We start from the raw sequence: 27576 nt of genomic DNA, 5'->3' as shown, positions 1-27576 counted from the left end.
CAAGGCCCATTTTAGTTGCTTTCAGCATTTACTTGAATATCTGCAACTAGCAAACAAAGACCTGGATGTGGGGTTGCGCCCACCTTCAGTGGAGCAACAATGAAAGTAAAGGTGGGCAGCAGCCAGGCTGGGCTCCCCGCTGAGCACAATGAATTCTCCACCAGACCACCAGTGTCCAGGGCTTGTCCAGCTTCCCTCAACAGTTTACGGGATGACATACCAGGAGAGAAAAGAAGTTGCAACCCCAAATACTGGAACCTGTTCTTTCACCAGCTATGGGTCTTGCCTTACTTGGTACAGATGACGGAAGCCTCAAGACAGCTTTCGCCATTGCATAGGCCATGCTGTGTTTCTACAATTAATATCTTGTTATACAACAAGAGTTTCTCAAATCAGAATTACAGGAGTCAGCCTTCAGAACCAAAGTTGCCTTTTCACAAAAAGGTGGTGCAGGCAGGTTTATTTTGGCCTCCCTAACTGAGGCGCTCTTTGCCGATTTAAGCTTCAGGTGAAAAGCAAATATTCAGGGACTTCCAAACCCCTGTATTATACAAGATCAATGTACATTTAAAAATGTTCCCTCAAATTTTTTTTTATTTTTATTTTAAAAGGCTGCAGGCTGGATTTGCACTTGGAACAAGCTTTTCCCCAGTGGAGTATCTCCTGATTTACAACAGAGTGTCTGAAAAGAGAATCAGGCATTGCCTGTTTAATGAAGACTTTTAAATGAATCGGTTGCATGGTTTTGGTCAAAATTAGCATGCAAGTCTATTTCTAAAAGCAAAGTGATACTTTGCCTTAAAAACTAATAGTAAAAGAACTCCATACACAAAAATAGGCTAACCTCACTACAAGCATCTGGATGCCCAAATAAACATGAGCAGGGGGAATTCTAGCATCTGCAAACTGTTAATTCACCCTTTTCTTCTCTTTTGTAGGCTGGCCAAGTTCAATCTCCTGGTCGCCAACTTCTTGCTCCACTGAGAGAACCCGTTGATGAACTGTGCTGGTGATGTCAGTAGCACCACTAATCAGCGTTGGATCAGAACGCCTGACCCGGGGGATAAAGTCTCTTTATATTCCAGCCTGCAAGCACTTTCTTTTTTCTTTTTTTCCCCTCCTTTTTTTCCCTTTTGTGTTCTACACAGGATTGGAGATGGAGAGTGAAAATGGTAAAGAGCTCCACAGTTCTGGTGGAGAGAGGACCAGATTTCTGATGAGTTGGTTCCCAGTGACACAACAGTGGTGCAACTTGATGCCTGATTTGCACTCAATACTGCCTCAGTTGGGAGTGCAAAGCAGCTATCTGCATATTCAACATCTGTAAATCCCCCGTCCCTCAGCGTGCAGCTGGACGGCGGCCTCAAGGCACTTCCCTCCTGAAAAAACACTTCCAAGTAACACATGTGAACCCCAGTGCCAGATCCCGTGGCAGGTGCTAATGGCTTTCACAAAGGCTCTCAGGATTTTAATTAGTTGAGTTTAAGTTGCTCAGAGTATCCATCACTTCCTTTCCTTTTCCAAACTACTGAGTAGAAATATGGTTTTCCAACAAAATACCACTGCCACCTCTCCTCTGGCCCCTCCCCACCCCCAAATTCAACATCCATAATGTTCCAGCTCAGTTGTGGTCACCCCGTTACCTGTTGATGAAGCATGTTCAAGCTACATTATCTGGGTATCTCCCCAGGCACACTTCAGTTTTCAGAGAAAAATAAGAACATCTCAGTGGTGTTCAAGACCATGCAAGACCTGAGTCACCTGGGAGATGTCTGTCGCTCCTACTGATTCCAGAAGGTGAAGGGTGAGCCTGCTTCTGTCTTTGGTACATCAAGTATCTAAAATGATGCGTGCTGAAATTCCCTTGGGAATCCTCTGCACAGAGGACAACAGGGAAACAGATGGAGCTGAGGACTACAAGGAGGAGATTATCTGTTCCCACAGTGCTCTCACACCAGCCCCATCCTATTGGAAAGTCGCACAGTTCTCTCTTTCCCTACTGAAGATGGAGTGCAACCCGCTTCTGAGCCCCATTATGAAGAACCACCAGAGAACATTTACTTTGGAAGCAAGTGACACTGCTGTTTGTGAGCTTGGATCAGATGACTTTTAAAGGTTTCTTTCAACCCAAACTATTCTACAGTTCCTGCTAACAGTCTAATTTATGATGATCAGAATCATTCCTGCTGACGCTGCCCATCCAGTGATGACTGAGAGAACTTTGCAGGATGGGCAGGGTATTCACCTGATCTGCGCAGGGAAATGATCATATTCTATGACTGCTGTTCCTACTCCGGGATGAATTCCTGTGCTTTATGGCAGCACACAGACACCTACAACAGAGCCTGTATTTATTTTCCTGAAGAACATCTCAGAAATTTAAACCTAATCAATCAACAAACATGTACCTAAACTCAGCCACCTAAGCCTGCAGACGAGCAAGAGTGCTCTGACTTTTGCACAAACAGATCCCAGTTATCACCAGCTTCATCAGGAGCTGAGGGCAGTCTGGCTTCCTCCACATCACAGACAACAGTTGGGTCCTCTCTGACCTCTCAGATGCTGTGGGGGCTGGTGGGGTGGTTTAACATGGGCTTTCCTCCACCCCAGAACCATGGTCCAGAGACAATTTGCTTCCCCTCTTGCTGTGGGAGATGCTATGGTACTTGCACTTCAACTCTGTCTCAATAAAAGAATATTCTCCATGATATATTTTTTATTTTAAGAAACAAAACCCACTGCTTCAAAGCCTACTGATTTGGCTCCTAATAAACATTGTGAACTGGAGCAGCATCTGAATGTCTGAAGCAGTAAATCCAGCTCTCAGCTACAAAACCGACAGCTCTCATAAAAGAAAGAAAGAAAAAAACACAAGTAAAACATCCTAAGGAAATTATCGTTCAAATTAACTGCAGACATAAATTTATCCATCTGTTATCATAAGTGTTACTTGAAAATTATTTGCCCATAAAAATGAAATAAACCAGAGTGGTTTTTTTCTTAAACACTGACTTCATGTGTATGGTCTTAGTTGCCAAAATATTAACTCTTTTTAACAGCCCGTGTGCTCTTGGCTGTGTGTCTCTTTCTTGACTATAAAAGGACCTCTATAAATTGTCTGTATAAATGAGGTCTAAGGCACTTCACTGTTATTACAGATCAATAATTCTAAGCAAACCATCATGATTTTCAAAACACAAAACCCAAGCAAATGCCCGGATTTTACTTGGAAGTACTCTCTTTAGCTACCTTTATTCATTCAAAGGGAAATGCTACCCTGCCCATTAAATGAAAAATATCATTTAACTGCACAAACAATAACTGCTGTTTCATTCCTAGGATACAGTTACTGTGAATACAGGTATGGTGAGATTTTCACATTAAGTCTGAACATGGTAAACTCTGGCAGGAGAAGAACAAAAACTACAGAACTGGGTACAGAGCTGGGTCCCTTTTACCCAGAGCCTGTATTTTTCTTGGAGAAGAGAAAGAAATTAAAATAGAAAGAATAAATGTCTATTTTCACTTCTATGTGTTTTATAAAGGAATAAATTAAAAGTCTGAATTACTCCAACAAATTTAAATAGTGGGTAAAGTCATGGAAGGCAGAAAAGGGGGAAATCTATTGAAAAGTCTAGTTTTTATTTTTAAGAATGACAGAAAACTGAAAAGGTCCTTTAAGAATTGTGCAATTTTTTTTTTGTTTTAATACTTTTGACTGGAACAAAAACCCCCCATCTTTCAACAGCATAAAAAAAGCTTTGCTTCACTCTATGAAAAACTATTTTATCTCAGCTTGCTTGGATATTCAAATGCCTGTCCCCTGCCCACTCCTTTGTCCCCAGGATTTCTCTGTTGGATGTTTCAGAGCCTCGTGCTGTTACAGGCCAGACCCTGAACCAGCTCTCCTACGAAGCACCACAAGGTCTTTCAGCACAGCTCTAAATGGCACATAGTGAAACTTTTAGTGGGAATCCCAGTTTACAGGAGAACAATGACACCCAAGCACCTGGGATTTTGACTGACATCTGCAGAAAGTGGACTTGTTTTTCCAGAAGAAAACAGAAAAATTCTGTTTTCCCCGAACGCCCAATTTTTTTACCGAAAAACTATCAGCTGAAAGATTTTGATCGGCCTTCTTTTTAACAGGAAGGCAGGATGAAGAAGTGAGAAAATCTATGTATAAAATAGGTAATAACCAGCCCATAAACGTGCAGAGTTGCTCAACTAAATCAATTTGCCTGCTCTATTCCAATCAGTTCAGTGGCCACATCTTCCATCTGAGAGTTGAGCAGGTGTTTCCAGTGGTGACCTGACCTCCAGATCTGCTGGGACCAGGCTGTGGAATCTGTCCCTACGTGAAGATTATTTAGATCTGGTCAGAGGGGTTGCCTCATCTCCCTCCACCTGGGTGAGCTATGTTTTTTTCTGATGGTAAAGTGCATTTTTTATTGTCGGAACAGGGCTTTACACTCTGCCATGTTTCAACCCAGGAGGGATTTCTGACCCCACATGATTCCTTTCCGTGCTTAAAAATCAAGAATCAAACACGGTTAGAAGGGAAAAAGGGGTTTTACCTCTGTATTTATTTTAAGGATCCTTAGGTGCACCACGTCCAGGTGGAATGCACCTCCATGCACACTGCAATGCACACCCACAAAAGCTCTGCTATAACATTATAGGTCTTACTAATTAGCATATCTATCAAAGATTCCCCAATGAGAGGCTCAAATCAGCCCCCCTCCCCAAGGAACCTTCCCCTTGATGGTTCTATCTCAGTTTACAGAATGTGTTCTGGAGAGGACCTTGGTGTCTGGTGCATTCTGATCCCTAACTACGAAGCTTCTAAGATGTTTAGTCTCTCAGCTTGACAAACAAGTCTAAGAATGCAGGCTAAAACCACTAAGAATACAAAAGCTATGAAAATGTATATAAAAGAAAAGGCAAAAAATCATCATGGCATCACACACTTTCTGCTGGCAGACACCTGCATCCCCCAGCTCCATGGCACCAGGCTGCTGCACCACCAGGCTGCCAGGATACCATCATCTTGTTTTTCATTTGAAGCCACTCACTGGATTTGTTTGGGGTTTTTTGTGGGGCTTTTTGGTTCTACAGTCATGGAGCAGGATACACTGAGCCAAACCTGCCCGTAATTTGCAAAGACACCTGCGTGGTGCCTTCTGCCTTAGCCAAGCTCATTCTACGAGTTCATTATTAGATGCTACAGAAGCACCCATCCATGGCACCGGGATCTTAAAATAAGCGGAGGATGATGCCCCAAGAAAGTAACAGAGCCTCAATGGCTGCTTGCAGCTGTGCAAAAGCCAGGTAAAACTGCACTACAGCAGCATCCACAAGGTACAGCTCCCTGCAGGGAGGCCACCAAAGGAACAGGCAGGGCTCTGCCTCAGGGTGGCTGTTTTCTGGGTAAGATCCTATTCCTCAGCCCCTTGGCTCCAGTTATACCTGGGAGTTACAGGATACCTCTGAGTCCATATGAATCATCCTGCATGGCTTGGGGCTCCCTCCTAGAGCAGCCCTGGTCTGTAAAACTGCATTTGTTGAAGTGTTTCCAAGGGGCTTTTCTCGTAACAGGCTTATTTTCTTACTTAGGAAAATACTTATTTTCCTTATTTTATTTGGCAGTGCAGTTTTATCCAATTCTTCCTTTCCCAGGAACTATGATGGAGATTATGAAATTTGGAAAACAATTCATAATACTCATATATAATTTAATTTAATTACTATTCATTCATTAGCTCCAATATCCTCAAAATTAAGGTATTAATGCAGAGATCATGCTTGGCATAAAGGGCAGTATCTTCTGAAGTACGTTGTCCAGAATATTTCCTTTTTCAAATTATTTCTCCTTCATCATGTTAGTCTTAGAGATGCAGAACCTTAAATTGCACTGTTCTGGGAGCAAATAAACTCCTGCAGACTCTATCATGCCTATCCTAACCAAAAGTTCATTCCTAAAATTTTGCACTTCAGAATTCATGGGAATATGTGAAAGCCTCAACTTTAATCAAAAACTTCCTTTACTTTTATAAAATGCAAAACCAAACCCTCAAGGTTTTATAAAACAATCTGAATTCATGACCCAAGCACATACCAAAGAAACCCCTTAAAATTCAGGAACTAGATATAAGGATGCAAAATAAAAGATATATCAATAAAAGCCACTCTTCTAATTCAGTGCATGGAGGAAAAAAGGAAACAAAAAAACCTTCAGGAAAAAAAACCTGCATTTGAATCAGAAGAGGAAATGAACTTTCCTGCACTTTAGTCACATAAAAGTTTTGGCATTGAAAAAATTAGTCATTTTCTCAGTGTTTGCTGCATGAAGAAAAAAACATCCCAGAGAAGAAAGCAGGAATTAATTGTACTTAAAGTAGGGCTAGCCTGCAGGGATGGCCCAATTTGGTGAGAAAAGCCAAAGGGATGCTGGAACAAAGAACCCAAAACAAAAAGCTTTCCTCAGCATCTCCCGCATCCCAGTTTTCAATAAATCCGGCTGCGTGTGTCTGTTCTGTCCTGTCATGGTCAGCGCTGGGGAAACCAAACAACCCAGCAACAAAGGCAGTTTTCAACATCACCAGAAATGGGCCTAAAAGACAAAATGAGACTTGCTCTTTATGAGCCAGCTTTCCCAAGGGATGCTCCCTGGGAGTTTCAGGTAGGTGCTCTCTGATGGGAACAGGGAAGGAAAGCTCAAACCTCCCAGAAGTTAAAAGTGCCTTTCTAAAGAATGTAATGTGTAATTAGTATCCATTGGCTTCATTTCCCTTCTGTTATTAGCACAAACAAACAGCTGCAGTGGCTTGGATCCATGACCCACCTAGTCCAAGATCCTGTCTCAAGCCATGGTCTGTAGCTGATGCCCTGGAAAAATGTGGAGAGCAGGACAAGTGGGCAGTGATGCCCAGTTTATCCTCTCAGCTCCATTTATGTACTGTAAGGGATTTCCAAAACTGGAAACTACATCTAAGCCATCATGTTCGATAATCTCTGATAAACCTCACTCCTTGGGTTAGACAAGCTGGTTTTTATGAATGCCTGTCCAATTATGAGCCATCATGATATATTTTCCTACTGTAAAAACAGTTAAGCAAAACTCCTTGGCCAGAAATATCAGCCAAGCCTGAGATTAAATAAGCTTGGGAAAATTCAGTCCGGATACACTCAAAAAATAAATACATCAAAATGCACGTGTCTCTGCTAAAACCCACAGTCTTTAATCAAAATTCCCACTGAAGTGAGTAGCGAAAGGTGAGTTGTTGCCAAAGTTCATAGCGAGAGCCATGGGATGAGAAGCAAAGTTCTGTCAAAAATGAGAGATTGCCAAGGAGAGGGAGCAGGAGGAGGAGATCAGTTCTCAACACAGCAATCTCAGGCTGCCTTGAAGTCGAGGGAGCTCAAAGAGACTCTTAAGTTGGTGCTCAGGATTCTGCTGAGCTGGGGCCTGAATGGTGATTATTTATACTCTTATCACATAGAAATGTGAATTCCATCAGGAAGGGGAAAAGAAATAAAAAAGGGAGAGAAAGGACAGTAGCACGTACTGTTGCAGGCTCATAGAAGTACTGCAGACATCTTTGTTCTGCAGATTTCAGGGAGAGCACTTGAGCATGCAGAGGGACACATTGGAGTTTTACTTCATGGTTTAAAATGCTGGTATTTAGCTACACACACAACTCCTGCCCTTGTGCAAAGCCCCAAACCAGCCAGTCTGTACAGACACACCACCAAAGCAGCTCAGTCACCCATTGAGATGGTCTAACTGCAGCAACCCCAGAAGGTTTGAAACCCTGGGCCAGCACCTGGAGCCACACACACCTGCCTGTGCCACCTGGGCTTGCAAATTCAAAGCCACTCAAACCATCTCCTACACCTGTGGCCAAGCAGCCCACAGGTCTGGGAAGGGAACAAACACAACAATATGAAGAATACTTACAGCTTCACATTTCTACAGTCAGATGGAAAACACAGTGAGTGGAGCCTGTGTGCAGCCTGCCTGGACCTAGACCCACCTCCTACAACTACTCACTCCATTTTAGAAGTGGGTCTGGACACACAAAAGGCTTTCTGCTTCAAAGGGAAGCCTCCTGAGAAATCTTCCCACAGGCCCAGAAACCTTAAACACTCCAGACACTTTACTTCCAATCATGGTAACTGAGTAAAACAGAAAAATCATGCCATACCTGCTCCAAAGGCAAAGAAGAAGCTCTTGTCTCTGTTCTCCCTTAAAAGTGACATCACTCTTCTCCCCATCCTCTCATTCCTCTTGTAGATGAGCTCCTGTCTGAAGTAGCTGTCTATTTCCTGAGCCGTCACCTGCTCGTGGGGTGGGAGTGTTGTGTTGATGAAGTTTGGGACCTGAAACAGAGAGAGAGGCCATAGCTTAGGTGGCATTGGTTAAGGTACCCCCAGAACACTGCATGTTTTAATTCAGCCTTACTTAAGCCACGTGAGCATCACTACCCCACAAAAATCCACTAGAGGATCAGAGCATGGGAGGTTGTTAGGAAGTCTAGGAAAAAAAAAAAGAAAAGAAAAAATTCCCAAGGATTATATATTTTTTTTAAAGTGAAACTACTATTTTACTAAAGGAAACTAGTTCATTTTGATTTTTCTCTGTCCCTTCATCAAAATGTAGTTTCAAGCATTACATTTGGGTGAGTTACTTGGACCTTTATTCTCTGCTTGTTCAGAAAAAATCATTGGCTGTTTAATACCGAATTCCTGTGATCTGTTCTCAGCTGAGGTCACCATGAACTGAGTAAGGACTGTAGGATTTGGCTTGCATATGAACCTAACAGTTTAAAAAGAGGAAAGGATAGCAAATGCAGACATAGAAAGATGCACACAGGGTAAAGCCCCTAATCCTTACAAGCTATTATGTCTCACCAGAGAAAACCATGCATTCCAACACATAAATCCCTGGAGCATTCCTGATATATCCGAGGAAGAGACATCCACAAGAACTGCTCTTTCAGTCCCTGCTTTTGTGAGGAGAGATGTTCACGGACACAGCAGAAAGGCTGAAACCCCAAGGACTTTGGTCAGGGCAGCAGACCCAGGAATGAGCCAAGATCCAAGCTGTAATGGACAGATAAGCCAAAAGTCTCTGATTGTTAGAACAACAACTTGTTTTGACACAGTGAAGGTCCCAGGTCTACCATGAAGGTTTGGGAGCCCATGTGCCCTGCAGAGAGAAGGGCTGTAAGGGGGCAGTGCTTGATGACTGCTAACAGGACTCAGGCACATTCTGGTGATTTTCTGTGCCTCACCACTGGAAAGCAGCTTAAGCTGCAAACCCCAGATTCAGATTTCTGAGTCCCCAGGTACATGTAAAGCTGCCAGGATTTCCAGTGTTAATCTGAGTCGGTGGTAATGACATTGCATGCACAGCCCATGAGGGGACCATCCCTCACTTGCTGTGCTGAAATACTTGGTGCAGTGACTCTGTTACTTGGGTTAATTCTTTCTCTGGTTTTCTACTATACCAAATTCCTGTGCTCATTTTCTAAAACTTGCCTTTAGTTTTTGTTTTTCAGCCCACCTCTTCCCATTCCACTTGGCCACACAGTTTTATCACAACTTTTTTTTTTCTTTTCCCACCCTCTTCACTCATAATGCCTCCCCAAAGGCTTTCAGCAAGTCTTAGGGAGAAAAACTGATTTGCATTTTCCCAGTGACTCTCCTTAAAGCTTTTTCATTGCAGCCCCATCTGCATCACTCCTAATATATGTGAGGGACCAAGCAGAAGAGATTTCTCACCATGCATTATGCAGGATAAGTCTACACCTTGCTCTGGATTCACACCAAAGGCTGTACCCAGTTGAGTGAGAAAGAAAAAGGGACCACATCTCCTGAACCAGGGCATCCCAAGGGGATGAAGCTAACACTCCATCTCAGGCACCCTGCCCCAGCCTATTGGGTCTCACAGACCAGATGGACCTTTTTCCAAACTGCTTCTCATCGTGCTTTGCCAAATCACCATGCTCCTCACAGCATGTCTTTCTTTAAGAGTTCAGTTGCATTACCCTGAGTCATTCCTTCCTCCAGGCTTTCCAGCATGGCTTGGCATCACCAGTGTAACTTGTGAACTCCTCAGAGCATGCAAGTACTTTGCACCTTGTTCTCAGTTTAGCCCTGAGCCAGCACTCAACAAGTAATAAGTCCCATTAAGTCAGACCTATTGGAGACACCAGTTTCCTGTGAAAACCCAAGGAAGCTGCCTCCACATCTGGCAAGAATACGTGTTTGTCTCAAAGGGATGCAGGACCAGACTGACGGTGTCAGAGAGATAAAATGCTGCTGGCTACCGCAGAGAAGGGCGTAGTGGCTTCCATTCCTGGTGAAAAACCAGGTGGGAGAGACTTACATTGTAGGAGTAAAGTCTGAGGAATGAGCAGCCATTTTACACTTGCAGCAACCTCTGTAATGCAAAGCTGCAAATCAGTCGGTCCATGGAGATATCACAAGTCTTTGCATCTCTATACTGGGGCTCTCAGGCAGGAGTCAGGGAAGCCTTTAGGCACTGAACTGCAAGGTGACATTTTCTGGAAGCATCTGAAGGCTCAAGACCCACATAAGAAAGTCTCTTCTTCCCTGCTTCTGGCTGAAGGGAACTGAAGGCTGGGACCTTCACTTGAGATGCTTTGGGGAAAGCAAAGCACAGCCTTGCCTGTGAGCACAACCTGCTCCTACACAAAACGGGAGCAGCAGTGCTGGGGGACCAAGCAGCTTTGTGCATCCCACTGATGATGGAGCTCCAGATAGCCCAAAACCAGATGGTGTATTTAGACGTAGACCAACAAGGTCTTTGCCAAGAAAGGAAGCACCTTTCATCTCCCTGTGCAACTCCATCACTTGCAATCCTACATCCAACATTTAGCCTACAGTTTATTCCTTCTCTTTATCTAACCTAAAGTACAGTACACAAACCAGAGCTATTTACTTGCCTTTCGTTCCCCCTCCCCTTCTTTCCTTCTCTTCTGTGGGAAAAAGTTTGCCAGTGGCAGAGAGATAAACTGAAAACCAAGGACTGGGTTTTGTCAATGTTCCTTTGGCTTGCCCAAGGAATAAGACAAAGGAAGGCATCACCTAGAGAGGCACAGCATCAGCTGCAGGTCCTGCTGCACTGTGTGCATTCCTGCATTTCTAATGCCTGGCAAAACCAAAATCTGCAGGTGTGTTTCTGCGTGTGTGTGGCAGAGGACAGAAGATAAATGACTGCAGTAAGTATGCCCTTACACAGTAGTGCAACCACACTCTGAGCTGTGACACTTGCCCCATTAATCACCTCTGCTCCTCCCTGTATCCAGGTCCTTTCCACAGTCAGTGACACACACCATGCCTGGCTTCAGGGAGACAGCTGCTCCTGTTGATTTAAGAAGCCCTTAAACCAGACAGGGATCAGGAAGTCAAGAAACAGTCACACGCAATTAGGAAACTGTTAACTGGAGCCAGAATTTAAGTTTGGGTTTTTTTTTTTGAAAAGAGAAGACCTGTTATTTTAAAAGGATGGCCTAAATATGCACCAAAAGGATGCACCTTCCCTCTTCTACTTTTATTTTGTTTCCATTCTGTGAAAAAATTAATTTTAACATTTTAATGATATGTATCTGTTGGTTTTGAGCTGAGAGTGAATGAATGAGACATTTGCTGTGCCATTGGGTGAAGGACTGATCTCCTAATAATAGCTGAATATTGCTTCCAGTATTTAAATGTACAATGGAGTGGATGGTATGACTGTTGAAAAATCCAAACTGCTAATTTTGCTGTTCAACTAGGAGAGTAACAGCTGGATCAGCAGAAAAACACATCACCTGGGGTGTGCTCACTTGTACTGGATACCCCTGACAAGAGATAAATAGATCTCTATGCCCAGTCTCTGCAAGCTGTGTAGTTTTCTGAGACCCCAACCTACTCATATATATATAATTCTAGTGGAAACTTAATAATGTATCTCATTGAGGTGTTCAGTATAAAGAATATTTTGTTTTACTTAATAAGGTAGCACTCCTCCTTTTTTCTGTTCCTGCTTTCTTTGGGTTACAGTTCTCCTATGGACAGTACAGATGGACCCCAAACTCAGTCATTAGGTACACTCTGCACTTCTCAGTTAAACTTCTGAGGTTAAAGGAAGGGACTATGAGAATAAAAAAGAAATCCCAGCCTTGCAAAAATTTCTTCCCCTCCCCACTGTCTGTGTAGTTTTACTTGAGTCAGTATCCCTGCTGGAATATAAGTGAGGATAAAGCTCTGTACACACGTCTGAGCTCACAGTGCTGTGGGATGCGGGCCATAATTCTTCACCTTTGAAGTCAGTGGGAGCTTTAGGGAGAAGAAAGAGGAAGGATTGTGGAGTGGTTATGACACTACCCTGAAAAAATGGTTCTGCTCCCGTGGGTGATACAAATCTCTTACATGATCACAAGCATGTCATTTGGGTTTAAACCTTCAAAGGAAACTCAGCACTTAACCTCCACTAAGTGTCTTTGAAGCATTTGGCTTTATTCCTCCTGTCTCTCAAAGGTCCATCTGTAAAATGGGGACAGCAAGACTTTCTACCTTGATGTTACATACAAGGCACTGGCTCAGTCTAGCTCTGGAGGGACCCAAAGGAAGATCCAAAGTCCAAGACGATGCTCAGCAGTAACCTCTCTTCCAATAAATTTCCACAGAGGCTTGGATTCTGCTGCAATCATTAGCGTTAAGAGCTAACAAGATACTTCAGCTTGGAAAAATGCATCAGCCATAACTCAAGATCTATGCTATGCTGTCAGCTTTGTCTGTAGAGACAGAGAGAAAGAAAAGACAAATATGAAAAAAAAAAAAAGAAGAGAAAAGCAAAATATATTGGTGCAGAGTCTTTTATCACATTTAGGGCTTACTGCCAAAGCTCAGCTGAAAATTCACGGACCCAGGACTACATTTAAGTACATTTTTTTTATTTACTATTTTTTAATATTTGGACAAATATTCTGGGCAGAGGCACAATGCCAGAGTTGTGAACATCTATCTGCAAATAATTTTTTTGGACACATATAAGCACTATCAACTTTATGGGGTTTTTTTCCTCCTTTGGATTTATTGGTTACACCACTGCTCTAGAATCAGTCCAGTATCAAATCACTATCACATGTGGAGTAACAGTGTTATCGTTCCTACTCCCATACACTACATTTCCCAATCCTCTGATAACCTTGCTTAGCCTTGTTCTGTTCCAGTGATGAGAGTGTATTTCTGGAATGTGCATTCAAATTGTAGCATTATGTCAATCAAAACTCAAGAGTACCAACACTGGAATAAAGAGCTGCATGCCTTTCCTCCGCTGCATGTGGGCAGAGAGAGATGATCTTCAACCCTAATTCTACTTGCAGATGGAGAAGAGAAAGCTGAGGTAGGGAAATGGCAAGCCAACCCTTGCCATGAACTAGACAGTGATCCTAAAACCTCTCCAGCTATTATCTTCCTACATCTTGGTCGATCCTCTTGGCTTTTGAGACTGCTCTCTCCTACTGTCCTAATCAGCAGATGACTCAAGGATTTCCAGCCTCATCTCCTGTGAAATATCCAAACTCCAGACTGCTGCAAGAACAGCACCATCACTACCAGCTGCAGGGGATCTCTTAATAATGAAAATGCCTTATTTCCTTATTTCTCCTTCTCTCCCCAGAGTGTTCATAGGCTAAATAGAGAAAACAGCAGGTGGCACACCCAGGGTCAAAAGGGACAACTATGGTAAGGCAGAGAGTTGGCCATCAGCTTCCAGAGTTCCAGTCCAGCACCTCAATACAAACCCCATCCATCCTTCTCTGACAGGAGGGCTCTGCTTTGTAATCCTTATCTCCAGTTGTGAGCAGGGAGTTGCTCCCAGATTGGGACAACTACATTAATTTCTTTAAAACACGATAAAGATTGGGTTCTCTTTATTAGTCTTCTGGTTTATGAGCTTTACGTGGGCAGAGGCCAGAAGACAAGTAAGGGATCCTGCTTTGAAGGATTTTCCCTGCACCATGCAGGTCAGGAACCTTTATACAGTTGACAGCCTTGTGAAAGATAAGGATCTCAAGAGCTGTCAGGCAGCTTATGGGGGCCAGAACAGCATCCCAAAACCCGCTGGCTCCTCCAGCAAACCAAACAGCCCTAAATTCACACCAGGCCTTCTTGGGTCAGAGGCTGACATCTGAGCTCGAGTTATCATTCCTTTATGAAGGGAGGATACCCTCCTTTTAACCAGCCTTGACAAGGAATTGTGGCTTTTACTGCAGGGCTGCACAATATACTGCTCTGGACTTGGAAGACACCTGTTTTCCTCTGATTTATGGACCCTTCTGGCATTGGGGAGAGCAATATCCTCTTACTGCAGCCTCTGATAGGAAGGACTGGAACAGTGCAAAGTGAATGGGCTGTGAGAACAAGTATCTCCACAAGGAGGACGTGGCTGTCACAAAGCAAGAGATGCTGCCAACTCAACTGGTTTTCCTCCAGCACTCCCAAGTTTTCATCATGAGGGAGACCAGCAACGGCCAAGGAGGGAGTGTCGGGTTAAACTGATTTAACCCAAAGCCCAAAGTTGCCAAGAAGATAAACTTCTAGCTTGTTATGGAAAAGGGGAACCAGGAAGGATAAGTGTCCCATTTGAGCATGTGATTAACCCATTATGGCTTTCTTTTAAGCACCGAAATTTAAGTAATATATTACAAGTCTGAGTGGACTGTAAAAGGAGTTTTTCATCTTCAGAGTGAAGCTCAGTTCCATCACTCCTTTCCCTTTTCCAGAGTTGGAGCAGGAAAATAGGGCAAAAATACTTTTTGCTTGAAGGGAAGTGAAGAACACAAGCAAGAACATGTCTTGGGACAAACTCTGGGGAGCCACTTCTGGCCATGAGCTAATAATCCCTGCCCACCTCCCAGCACTGCTCATGGTCCATAGACATTGCAGTTACATCACACTTCATGTCAGTGGGATTTCTGTAATTGGACTCTCTGATTTAAAGCTGGTGGGATACCCCTCAGTGTGCCAACTGGAGTGTGAAAACAAAGGTCTTTGAGTTCCAAACTGGCTACCTCAGGTCTAGGAATCACTGGAGCATCTAAACTTGTAAATGCAGGGAAATTACGTATAGGAGAAGATGTGGAGGGGAAAAGCAGGCTGAATGCCAGTGAAGCCTCTATGGACAGTGCATGATACTTTTAAAAACCAGCTCTGCAGGTGACACAAAAGCTGTAGGAGTCATTGCTGGCCTGAGTGTGAAGTTGCCTGCAGACAGGGTGGGCTGCAGCCCTTGGACACTCCTGTATCTGCAGTTTCAGCCTCCGCTGCACCTGCGTGGAGACCCTCCCTGGGAGCACCAAACCCATCCTGCCAGGGCTGCTCTTCCAGGTGGCACCTGGCCAAACAACAGCTGTGTGTCCTGCCTAGTTCCACCTTCTCCGTCCATTTGGGCCGAAAGAAAACATGTTTTTAAAAAAAAAAAAAAGGCAGAAAGGCCACAGGGATGGGCTGTGCATCTCACACACTCATACACAGCTTGGGCGGTGATACTTCCATCCCTGTTAAAAAAGACTTTCAGCAAATCCCTGAGAAGTCATGACCTCCATGTATGTTTTCTATTTGTTTTTCCACACCAGTTAAATAGCTGCTTTCCAAGCACTTGGGAAAAAAAAGAGAAAAAGAAGCAAGCAACACCAACCCCTCCTCCAAGGCCTCGCTCCCCACCCCAACCTCGTCCCTGCTCCCCTTGGTCGCGATGCCAAAATATGCAGCAGGCCTCTCTATCTGAATGAATGTTTTGATAAAAGAAGTCTTAACAAAACACAGTCAGAACAATGATCCCAGCCCCCTTTCTGCAAGCTTCACCCAACTATGTGGTGTATATTTAGGACCAGATTACAGGGACCTGCTCATTAATTGACTAAGGATGACAAGCCTGCAGTGGATGCAAATGAAGGTCTGGGTTTCGGAGGGGAGGGTAAATCTTAACAACCTAATGATACTCTTGCCACACTTAAAACCCTTTTAACATTGGGATTTTTTTTGAGGCCAGCTTTCACGAGCTTGCAAACATATGGAAAAGTTCAAGTTTTTCTATTTCCCGTCCAAATGCTTTCTTTTCTTTGACAAAGAATATTTTTTTTCTGTTCTGACACTAAAACCATCACCTATTATATTGCCATGACACCCAAGTAAAGATACTGATCAAAGGGCAAAGCAGGGCAATAAACTGAAAAGACTGGGGGCCAGAAGGTTTGGGTTTGGGGTTGGTTTATTAAAGAAATGCAATTCTTTTTCCTAAGGTATTTTTCATTTTGTCTTCTGTTTCACAGTGGGAGAACAGCTGGTTAGTAGTGGGTACCAACTCAGGTTTGGTTGTCTTGGATATGCATTGTTCAGGGCTCTTCAATGAGTTTCTTTCCATCCCCGTCTAGTGAGATTCTAGGAAAAGCCTGAATGTGTATGTGAAGTTTGCAATATTAGTTTAACTCTAGGCGAGTCTGGTCTGAAATATATGATTTGCACAGTATCACATAACTTAGCAAGGAGCAGAAATCTGGTTTGTAACACAACGGCAGCTGGGCTGGACACAGCACCTCCGGAGCTGGCACTCGAGGGAGTGCATTGCAGAGGTGGCTCTGCCTTCCCGTTTGGCCCTAGAAGAAATCCAGGCTTCTCCCAGTCCAACCAGCTTTCTAGTTATGCTGGAATCTCAAACAAACTGGATGATAGCTTTTGAACTGATTTTAATTTTCTTTAAGGTGGGGTTACTTAAGAGGTCTGCTGCCAGATGAAAAGATGGAGAACATCTCCAAGAAAGCGCTTAGAAATTGAATAAGGACCAGTGAGGAGAAAAATAAGGAATAATTCAGATTAAGTTACCCTTGAAATGGATTTCTTTGCATCCAGGCTGGTGGAACTCTGTAAGCCTATGGGTTTATCAGTACCAGCTCCCTCAGAGGACAGAAGATCCAGGTTTGAAGTCACCATCAGAGACCTCAACCAGTTTACACCGGAGATACCTGACCGATGGTATTCACCATTTGGTAATGCACAGCAACAGTGTCAGATCAGGAAATGTTGTGTCCAGGAGTGCCCAAGATCACAGTCTTTTCGATAATGTCTAACACTAATCCTGCCAAGTCCTGCCAAACCAACCAAGCTGCCCCCTTGTCCCATTTTTTCCCCCCTCACTGTCATAATGAGGAGCAAACATATCTTCTCGATAAAACAAGAAGAAAGAAAAAGCACTTTGTACATTCAACCAACAAGATACTATTTAAAATACTAACAAGTCTTTTTCATTTCTCTTTAACAAGTCCTTCCAAGAAACACTTCATAAACCAGCTCTTTAAAAAGAAGGGAAAGTAAATGCTTTACAGCAAACATACAGCACTGCACAGAAAGCAGCACCTTCAACTCCAAATATTTTTACCAATCACTCTTTCATACTCATTTATAGTCTATTCCCTAACTAATAAATACAGATAGCCAACAATCCCTAAATGTTTTAATGTAAATCAGCCATTTTCTGTAGGTGAATATGTTCTTTTTCTAATAATGCAGCAGTGTGAAAGAAAAATCTTAGCTTTTAAATGTCTTGTTCCAATTTCTCCGACTCTCTCTCCTCTCCCATTGCTTTCCTCATGGAAAGAGGAGGGAGAGAACTTCCAAGGTAAAACAACTCCAAATGCAAAGATGTAATGAAATTTTTCAAGCAAGAACAACCTATTTTCAAAACCTGTAGCATGAAAATTATCTGGGCATGTTCCAGGTTATTAATAAAAAACCAATCTCTGCAATGTTTTCCCCAGCACTGTCATCAACAAGTAGATTTCGCTCAGTCTGGATCTGCAACCAATTTTCTGAAACACATAAGCCAAAATACAATATTGCTCCAATCTGGAATCCTGTTCTGACATAATATGAAAATTAGACTCTGAAAATTTTGGCTACACTTCTGTTTTTTCATTCACTTCCAAAATGCTCACAGTGTACCAAAACACAGAGCTGTAACTCAGGTGGAAGTGGGAAGAAATTATGATCCCACCAGAGCAGCGCAGGAGCTCTTCTGAGCTATGGGAAGGCAGCCCCTGTGCAGCAGCATTTCCACAGAGGAGAAGGTGGGGCCCAGGCTCTGCTGGCCGTGGCACAGGCAGCCCTGAGCACCCGTGTCACCAAGCACCGGGCTGGCATCGGGACTGCCATCAACGTCCTCCTGACAATCACTCCTGGAAGCGTGACCAACCCTCTGCCTGGAGCCACAATGGGAAACTCGTGGGATGGCTCCCCTGGCACCCAAGACAACCCTGCACTTGCTTTGCTGGAAAGCCCACAATCATTTTCCCTGGAAGAACAGGAGACTGTGCCAGCTCGCCTGCACTTTGTTACGGCTGAGAACGATAAGATGCTTCCAGAGCGTTGCGTTACAATAGCTGCGCCTTCAGTTCACGGATTTATCTTCCTCTGCCCTAGATAAAACTCCATTCCTTGGACAAATTAGGTCTGCTTGTCATTCAACACTCTACCTAATGGTCTCAGCTGTGTGTTTCTGCAGTTACTGAAGCTGGAGCATTCCACAGATAGTTCTCATTGATTTGAGAAGTGAGCCAGAAATCCAGTTGTATCTTATCCAGAATGACAATGGGGCAAGTTAATGATGTAATTAGAATTATCAGGACCCTTAAATCTTAAAGGACAGATTTCAGTGAAGGATGATAACATTTTTAAAGAGGTACATAACACAACCTAGTGATTTATAAACAGCAAGTGCCTTGTGAAGTAAGGCACTAAACATTTTCTTCTTTAGTTTAGGGAGGCCGATACTGACATGGGCTTAGTGTACGAATCTCTAATGTTGTGTTATCAAGATCATCATATGCTTTTCAGAAGGCAACACCCACTCTCTAAATCCACATTAACCCATGTCATTTCGAACTGCAGAGGCAACTTGAGATATGGATGGCATCATTCTAGCAAAGTATCCAAAAAGCTTGGCTGTTTCTGATGGACACAGCTCGAAGGAGGAGGCACAGCACCTGAACAGGCTTGAGACCTGTCTGCAAGCCGTGGTGACAACCAAACAACTTCACTGCACAGTTTGTTTAACTGTGTGGGATGAAGTCAAGACCTTACACCTCCTGGCAAGGAGAAGATCATTATGCTGAGCTGAGCACAAAGCCTGTAAACTGGGTTAGTCACTCACTTGTTTTGTTCATTTTGATATCCAGTGATGGCTGGGCCCACTGAGAGGAATACAAAGCCTGCTGAAGGCATGGAAATATTCTCCATTACTTCAATGGGCTCTCAATATAATCTAACACACAAACCATAAAGGCTCCCTGGATGAAAGGTGCTTTGGAAGTGTCAGGTATGACTCTTGCCCCATGCTGTTAACCCTAAATGGGACACACAAATAACATGTATGAAACCTGGGTAGTTGAGCCAGTAGAAATTGTCTATAAAGTTATCAGCAAAGCTGCAGGGCTCTGACGTGCCAGATCAGGAAGAGAGAGGAAAAATCATCTTCTCCTGGGACAGGAGCCTCTCTTCAGGTCAGGAGAATGGCTGGGGACAGAAGATGAGAGACAACAGCTGGAGACCACAGCTATAATTTTTTGGAAAAGGCTGAAGGAAAAAAAAATCTCAGCCTTGGATTTTCAATTTTCCTCTTAATAAAGTGTACACAGGGGTACAAGGAACCATAGAACCAGCTAATTCAATGCTGGAAAAGATGAATTTGCTTTACAGAACTGGCCTTAAAAACTGAATAACTCAAAACTGACCACAAGAAGTCACTTGTGCAAAAACCCCCACACAATAAATTGTTCTGCACCCTGCTTTTTCTTTACCTAGGCTTTGGGTCATTGGGCAATTTCTCTGCTGCCTCAGGTAAAAAAAGTATCATCCTGGAGACAGATAATTTTTCAATTTTGAACTTACAGATTTTTTGCATTTTAATACTTCTGGACACACTGACCTCCACTCCCTAGTGAGAGCTTCAGACGGAATACAGAAGTTAAAACTACTGATCTAATCCAATCCATTTTTGCTTTTAGGGAACACTTACAAAAGCAGAGAAAGAAACTGACTTCTTTGAGGGGGAAAACAGTCTGGAGAAAGAGCAGAAAATACACCCATCCTATCTTTAGCTTAGAATACTTCCTCTTTGGCATCATTTTGACTCTTTGCCCAGAAGCCTCAACATAAGCCTCTTGATTGCAAAAGTCACAAAAGAATCAAGTGTTTTAGGAAGGCTATTGAAGAAAGAGAGATGTTTCCTACTTCACTTTTGCATCATAGTCTAACTTAGTAAAGTCAGCCCCTTAAAATTTTACTAAGTTTAAATAAGCATTTTTTGCATTTGGAAAAATGGTGCTTGTGAACAAAATTTTAAAAAATGGAGAGAGGGAGAGGAATAATTAATGTAATATAACCACAGGAAAGCAGAGGTGTTTCCTCTTTCACTGTTCTTAATTAAAATAAAATTTTAAAAACCCACTGCAAGTGAGAAGGATTTGTTTACTCCTCCACTCTCCTCAGGGCTGACAGCTCTGGGAAAGAGTCAGGGACATGGGGCCCTGCTCACACTCCTTCATTTTGGGCACCCTGGCTGAGCTGCACTTCCCTACTCCAAAGTGAGCAGCATCTCCCTGGGGTGGTCCTGTCCCTACCCATGGGTGACAAAGGAGTTGTGCTCTGACTGAAACCTGCTTTGGACTAGGAAGTACCTTTCCCTGCGCTTTTCCTCCCAGCACCATCCTGTCTGTGCACCACCTTGGCACAGTCTTGGTCCCAGAAGGGCTCTGCCCTCTCCTCCCAAATGCTGCAGGACTCAGGAATGTGCAGGAAACTGCACACTTCCCAAACTCTCTTGGGGAGGCTGAAGAGGCTCAAGGAACTAATCTGTAACATCTCAGGTCAACAGTGCTGAGGTATTTCCTCTTCTGGTCCTTTCTGCTCCAGGATGATTTTTGCTCTAAGTCACCTCAGCACCTTGCAGACAGCTCCTGAAGATGCTTCATCTCCCAAGAGTGATGCTGGAGGCATTTAGCAAGTTACTGCACCCACATAAATACTCTCCTGCTCCCTGCCACTGTCCCCACAGAGACCTTAGACTTTGTCACCTCCTTCCCAGTCCATTACAGCCACCTCAACCATCAGCTCAGAACTGAGCCAACTGATGGACAGCTTCACCTTTATTCTGCAGCTGCTGATAACCTTCAAGGGACAAGCAGGCATGAATAACCTTAAGCAGCCCCCCAAATCAATCCTCAAAGAGTGAGAGTCACATCCTTCTGCAGTTCTCCCGGGCTGCACTGGATGGAGCTGAATTCCTGGCCTCCATCATTCACACAGGTGTTTCTTACAACTCCATTCCTGATCTTTTGTTCCATTCTATGTGGTATTTCAAGGTTGTGTTAACAGTACCAGCTCCAAGGTCTGATAAGACCTCTAAAGAGTTGGGCCAGCAGCTGGATATCATGGAAGAACAGACACACTTTCCGAAATCACTGTGGCACTCTCATCTCCCAAGACCAGCAAGGGTACCTGCCCTGAACTGCAGTAGACTCAGCACATGATAAATCCCTGTGCCTACATTTAATGTCTCCAGAGAGAGATCCCACAGGGGATCTTTCATGTGTAATATCTGAGCCAGGCTAATCTAATTTGGTAACCAAATGGCAAAAACTCTCCATGACAGACAGAGTCTTTCATCCTTGCAAAAAACCACACAGAACAAACTTTGGAATGACCCCAACTGGCAAAACCTGACTTGAATAGGGAGTTTATTTTATGTTTTAATTTTCTATTTTGTTCTGCTTGCAGTTAAAATAAATGGTATAAAGCTGGTTTATAAAAACACTACCAAACAAAAAACTCTTTACCCAACAGTACTGCACAATATTTAGAGTTCTGCAGGGACCAGTATACATAGAGGGATTTTAATTTTCCATGGCCTGTAAGCGTTGTAATCTCCATCAACTGCGTGCACCCTGGGACCATGACTAACACCAGTGCTTGAACTCTGACTGGCTGTTGGCTTGTTTCTTCTGCCTTTAACACTGGTTTGAAACTCACACTTGATCCAATAATTTGCAGGGATAAAGAAGTTTTTACAGCAAACGGTTCCTCTCAAGTCTAACCTGTCTGTTACAGGACACTGTGTCAATAAATCAGAGGTGTCTGTGAGTCCATGCAATTGCTATGAATGACCACAACTCATCTTCGATTCAAAGGCTTTACTGATTAGGAGAAATTACACTGGCGATTAAAAAGTGGCACAGGACATCCAGATACCAGGACTGTCTTTGTGGGCTTGACTACTAGCGATCCTTTCACGGCATCCATGGCAAATATTCCACTACATCTTGCTTGTTTATTCCTTGTTTATCATGTGTGCTGTGCCTCAACATTGCAGGAATGGTTATAACTACTGACTTCTCCAGGATCCTCTAAAGTCATGAGCTCTCTATCTTTTCCAACTCACATCCCCCATCTTTAAAGATGTGTTCCTACCCAAGTTGCTTTCTCCCTTTCCCCCCTTACTTTTCAGTGCAAGGCTGACCAGAATGAACAGCTCTGGCAGCTTTGGTACCACACACTCTTGTGCTTCAGTGCTGCCACATTAATCACCCTGGTCTGTCCTGCTCGGTCATGCTACAACAGTGCCTCATTTTCTAGGGCTGAGTTAACTGGGACAGCAAAGGGCTTTTATCCCACATTGGGGCCCCACTTGCTTGCCCAGCAGTTCTGCTGAGAAACAAGTGACCCACAGAGCCCTGTGCAACCCAAAATAGTGATGGCAAGATAAAATGACCCAGAGACCTCTGCCCCAATCCACAGATTGAGCTTACCCCATCTCAGTTCTCTCTTGAAGTCACACAGTTCTCCTTGATTTGCATCTGCTAATGGTAAACTGCTATCATGATTTAATTCTTTCAGTGGCAAAACACATATAATACTATGGCTGTCAAATTTACACAGGTGAGTCACTGCACCTGAGACAGGAACCTGGGAATATTTATCAAAAAAAGGAGATGTTGGAGATGACACACAAAGACCAAGATTTCACAGAATTAACTGGAAAGGGGAAAGAGAAACCTACGTATTAAACAAGAATCTCAGTTTGCCATGAAGCATCACACTGGTCTGGAAAGCAGATTTCTGCTCCCTTGAGAGTTTTTAATAGCTTTGGATAACTAGGATAAACAGAGACTGAAGGGCTGCCTGAGACACATACAAAATTATTGAATTATGACATGTTCAAGAAGTTATTTACTTTATAGAATATTTACATAAAGTCCACTTCCTCTTCATATGTAAGCTCAAATATTACAAAGATTTCCCTCCCCTCCCCCTTAATGAGAGGCCTGCATTCAACAGCCCCAAACATCCAGAATCAACTTTTTTTCAAGAACATACCTAGGAAAGTTTTCCAGGCAGTCCATTCTTTGTTCCTAGTAACAAGCAATAGGACAAGAGGTAACAGCCTCAAGTGGCGCTAGGGGAGGTTTGGATTGGATACTAGGAAAAATTTATTCATCAAAAGGGCTGTCAAGTGCTGGAACAGGCTGCTCAGGGAAGTGTTGGAGTCACCATCCCTGGAGGTATTTAAAAGATGTGTGGATGTGGTGCTTGGGCACACGGTTTAGCTGCAGACTTGGCAGTGCTGGGTTAGCAGTTAACTCAATGATCCTGGAGGTCTTTTTGAACCTAAACCATTCTATGATTCCCCAGAGCCTGAGCAAAACCAGGGAAATTCCACTCTCTCACCAGGCAAATGAGGCACGTGTGGAAAGAAAACACAGGGCATTAAAAGGAAGAGGGGGAAGAGGAGTCAGAAAATGAAGTGATGACTGCGATATTGCTATTAAAGCAGCTGATTTTTCCTCAGTTCTCTGGCCCATCTGGAACAATTCTGCTCACCTGAGAAGTGTCATGGTTGAATATCACAGCATTCAGGTCTCCACAGTTGTAGTGCTTGATGAGATCCTCAGTGGTGTAAGGGGCCTGCAAACTCCCTGCTCGAAGGCTTTCGTGTTGGAGCAGAGTTTGGTTTAGAGCAAACAGCACCTGCAGAAACACAGACAGGAAAAGAGAGAAAAAGTTAAAGACAGTAGGAATCAAAACAGCAAAGTCTAAAGGACAAAAGTTTGAAAGACTTTCCTGTGCCTGAAGTCTATTCCCTTGATCCATTCTGGCCCACAGTAACAAGGGATGGTCTTTAAGCATTCCCAAATGGAAAAGTATTCAGAAGCAAGACCCTGTTATACTCTCCACAGAGTACAACTTCTCAACAGATATATACTGCTCAGAGGTCACAGCCTGAGAACTCTTGGGCTCTCTGTGCTGGTTAATTTGCTACATGACAGACACTGGAAATAAAACACCTCTAAATGAAGAAACTTCTATTGCCTCTGACTGTTTCCTGTTCCCCGACTTAAATCCAAAGCCCAAACTCAGTTGAAATGTTTTTGATAGAAACATCAAAATCTTCTGAACTTCTGAAGTCACAGGTGTTGTACTGGGACTCTGTACATGCTGTAGTAACAGAAACTTTAGGGAATTCATTACTGGTCTCCCTCCTTCAGTCCTTCCTCCTTCACCCACCCATTTGCAAAGTGAGAACAGAGATACAGATTTGTAACACTGTCCCAGCAGACTGGTCTAGTATTCCCACCCCAAATCTGAAAACAAACAACAAAGCAGGAGCATCGTTTACTAGATAATGTTGGGTAACCAAAAAAATAAACGTCCTTAAATATTGGACTTTTTTCCCTTGAATTACCAAAAAAACCCAACAAACTGCAAACAAACAAGCAAACAAACAAAAAGCCCACCACCACAAAAAAAACCCAACCAAACAAACAACCCCTGCCCAACAAACAAACAAATAAAACTACCAAAAAAAAAAGACTACTAAATTTCACATGAATTACCACAAATCTTTTTAGATTTGTGACAGACTGTGGGAGTAATTTATACCAGTTATTGAACCACCAAGCCTGGGCTTTACATGTTCCTCTGCCCAAGAACCTTCTGAAGAAACTTGATAAAAAGTAGATGAATAAATCAGAAGAACAGCAGTGAAGACTTTTGTCACAAACTATATAAATAAACAAACACCCTTTTCCTAAAATAACGTGTTATGTGGTGACTGCGAATTAAGAATTCTGAAAAATTAGATTGATGTGTCATTTTTAATGAAAAGACTCCTGCACCCCTCAGTCTCGTATTTCACCACTTTTTGAGCTTTTCTCATTTGTAACAGCAGTGCCCCATCCTTCCCAGAGAACACCAATCATCTCAAAATCTGGGTCAGGTAACCCCTGCTGAGCTGCAGTCTGGGACCTGAATTCTTACCTTCTGAAACTTTACCAACTGAACCCACTTCAAGGAGTGAACCCCAGTGGAGTTTAAAATCAGCAATTTACATATGTATTTGTATATATTTGTATATAGGATGGGAGTTCTTATTAGTTTAAAATTACGATTCCCATTGAAGTTTATCCGAAGGTGAAGGAAAGGAGGTTGCAAAATCTCATGTATATAACAAATAAGATCAGATATCTAATGATTAATAATATTAATATAATAATATATTAATATAATGTTAATAATGATAATAACAATAATAAAAAAGGATCTTCAGGACACTAATGGCCTCAATAAAAAGCTGTAATATGCCAAGTAACATACACAAATTGGGTTGAGGAAAAGCCAAAATTAAAAAAAAAAAGCTAAATTTAAAATATGCTATTTTTTAATTTACTTAGGAAAAAAAAAAAAGATGGTCTTTCAACTGAACCTGTTATACCTCAACTCAGCAATCGGTTCCCCATTAAGAGCCAAGCCTAAAAGGTTTCCTTGCCCTTCTAAGGGCCCTCTTAGATCTAAGAGATCTAAGGGTCTCTTCAGGCTTTTCTACAAAGAGATCAAGCTTTCCCAGGACTACAGCCTGAAGTTAAGCATCTTCCTAACTTAAGTTTTTCTCTAATTTAAAAAACATGCAAAAAACACAGTTTGAAAAATTTCTAACGTTTGAAAGGATCTGAGCTTTTTCTTTTTCCCCTAAAGGCTACAGCTCGAAGAGGAAATGGCTCATCCCAGGATTTCCTGGGGATTCTAAACATTTTGATGAATAAAAATAAAAGCTTAGAAAAACATTGACAGGAAAAACGAGAGCAGAGGTTTTCCCAAAATGCTTTTAGCAAAATCCTTCTCATTTTTGATTTTTTAAACAATGGATGTTACTGGATTTTTATATACAAAAATATGTATACACACAGGCACACACATATATACAAACCCCCAACAAGCCCTGAGGGTAAGACCGTGTGTTTTATGATAAAATATTAAGAAGGCAATAAACAAATCCTTACTTACTTTACCCTCAATGCCTTTTCCCCCCCTTTTTCTTTTTTTTTTTTTTTTTTTTTTGTTATTCTGGGGAAACTAGTCCTTGCATTAATGGTCTGGGTCTTACTCCTCTGAGTAAGTTTGGAACCTATTGTATTATTTCAGTCTCATTTGCAGGGGGTTAGAGATCTTGAAGAAAGTTGTCTATGTCTTCCTCAAAAATCAGCCTGCACAGCAATCCACAATACAAGTTCACTTCTTGTAAGACACCAAAGATTCCAAATGAGAGAGAATGAGTTATGTTGGAGATTTTGGCAGATGGCCCTCCATGATTTCATTAGTGCCAGGATATTAATGTCCCTGCTCTCTGCCTCAGAGCAGCTTTGGGACCTAGAGGTGATACTGGCCACCAGCTGAACCCATCCAGAACGTGGCTGTCACCGTGGGGAGCTCAGCGCTGGGTTCAAACTGCTGCCCCAAAAGCTACCCAAGGGATTTTATTTTAGGAGGAAAGTTAAAATCAGAAACTCAAACACTTGAATATGCTAAAGGAAAACTGTAATTTACAGATTTCTAGAGAAGTCTTGCTTAATCAAGCCATTTCCACCATGGGTTTTGGCTGGGTGGCTCAAAACAAATTTAAAGAGAAGCAGGGTCTCGTCACTGTCGCCGACTTGCTGGCTGGATTTGTAAACCATTTCCTTCAGAGTCAGGTTAAAGCCAGCTTAAAACCCAAATTTATTTTTCCTTACTGTTCAGATAATGCCACAAAAACAACGCTGTTTCCTTCCCTTCTCTCTATCTTAATATCAGTGACCCCACGACCCCCAGCCTAATCCTCTATCTGAGTTAAATCTCCCAGAGGTGCCTGAGATTACTGAACAACTGATGACTTCAAAATAAACACAGTTAGAGTGACTGCCTATACACAGTCCCACCTAATAAACAGAGCAGACAGGATTTGCTCTGGGAAGCAATGGGAAGTTATGACTTTGGCTCTTGGGAAGCACATTTTTATTCACACAATTTACGGTCCTCACCCTGGTGTGCTTTGAAGGCATTTTTGCACGTCTGTCTCTGGCCCCTGCCATTTGTGACTGATCAACCTTTTAATCTGGGTGGTGTCATTCTCCCAACACAGAGATTTTATTTGGGTATTTGGAGACGCCAGCTCGGCCCTCAGGGCTGTCCTGCTTTACT

General features: G+C 42.9%; 1 protein-coding gene across 1 annotated transcript in view; it reads right to left on the bottom strand.

Moving 5' to 3' along the window:
* TRABD2B (TraB domain containing 2B) overlaps positions 1-27576 on the bottom strand; it is a 266523-nt gene that overhangs the window by 98264 nt on the left and 140683 nt on the right. Inside the window, exons 3-4 of the mRNA XM_039556122.1 lie at positions 23944-24090; positions 8208-8382 (exon numbers count right to left, since the gene is read on the bottom strand). Coding sequence (XP_039412056.1) covers positions 8208-8382; positions 23944-24090 — 322 coding nt within the window. The remainder of the gene's footprint in view (positions 1-8207; positions 8383-23943; positions 24091-27576) is intronic.

This window comes from Corvus cornix, chromosome 8 (assembly GCF_000738735.6).
Source record: "Corvus cornix cornix isolate S_Up_H32 chromosome 8, ASM73873v5, whole genome shotgun sequence".
NCBI classification, from domain to species: domain Eukaryota; kingdom Metazoa; phylum Chordata; class Aves; order Passeriformes; family Corvidae; genus Corvus; species Corvus cornix.
Note: the sequence above shows the minus strand (reverse complement) of the source record. Positions and strands in the feature narration are given on the sequence as shown.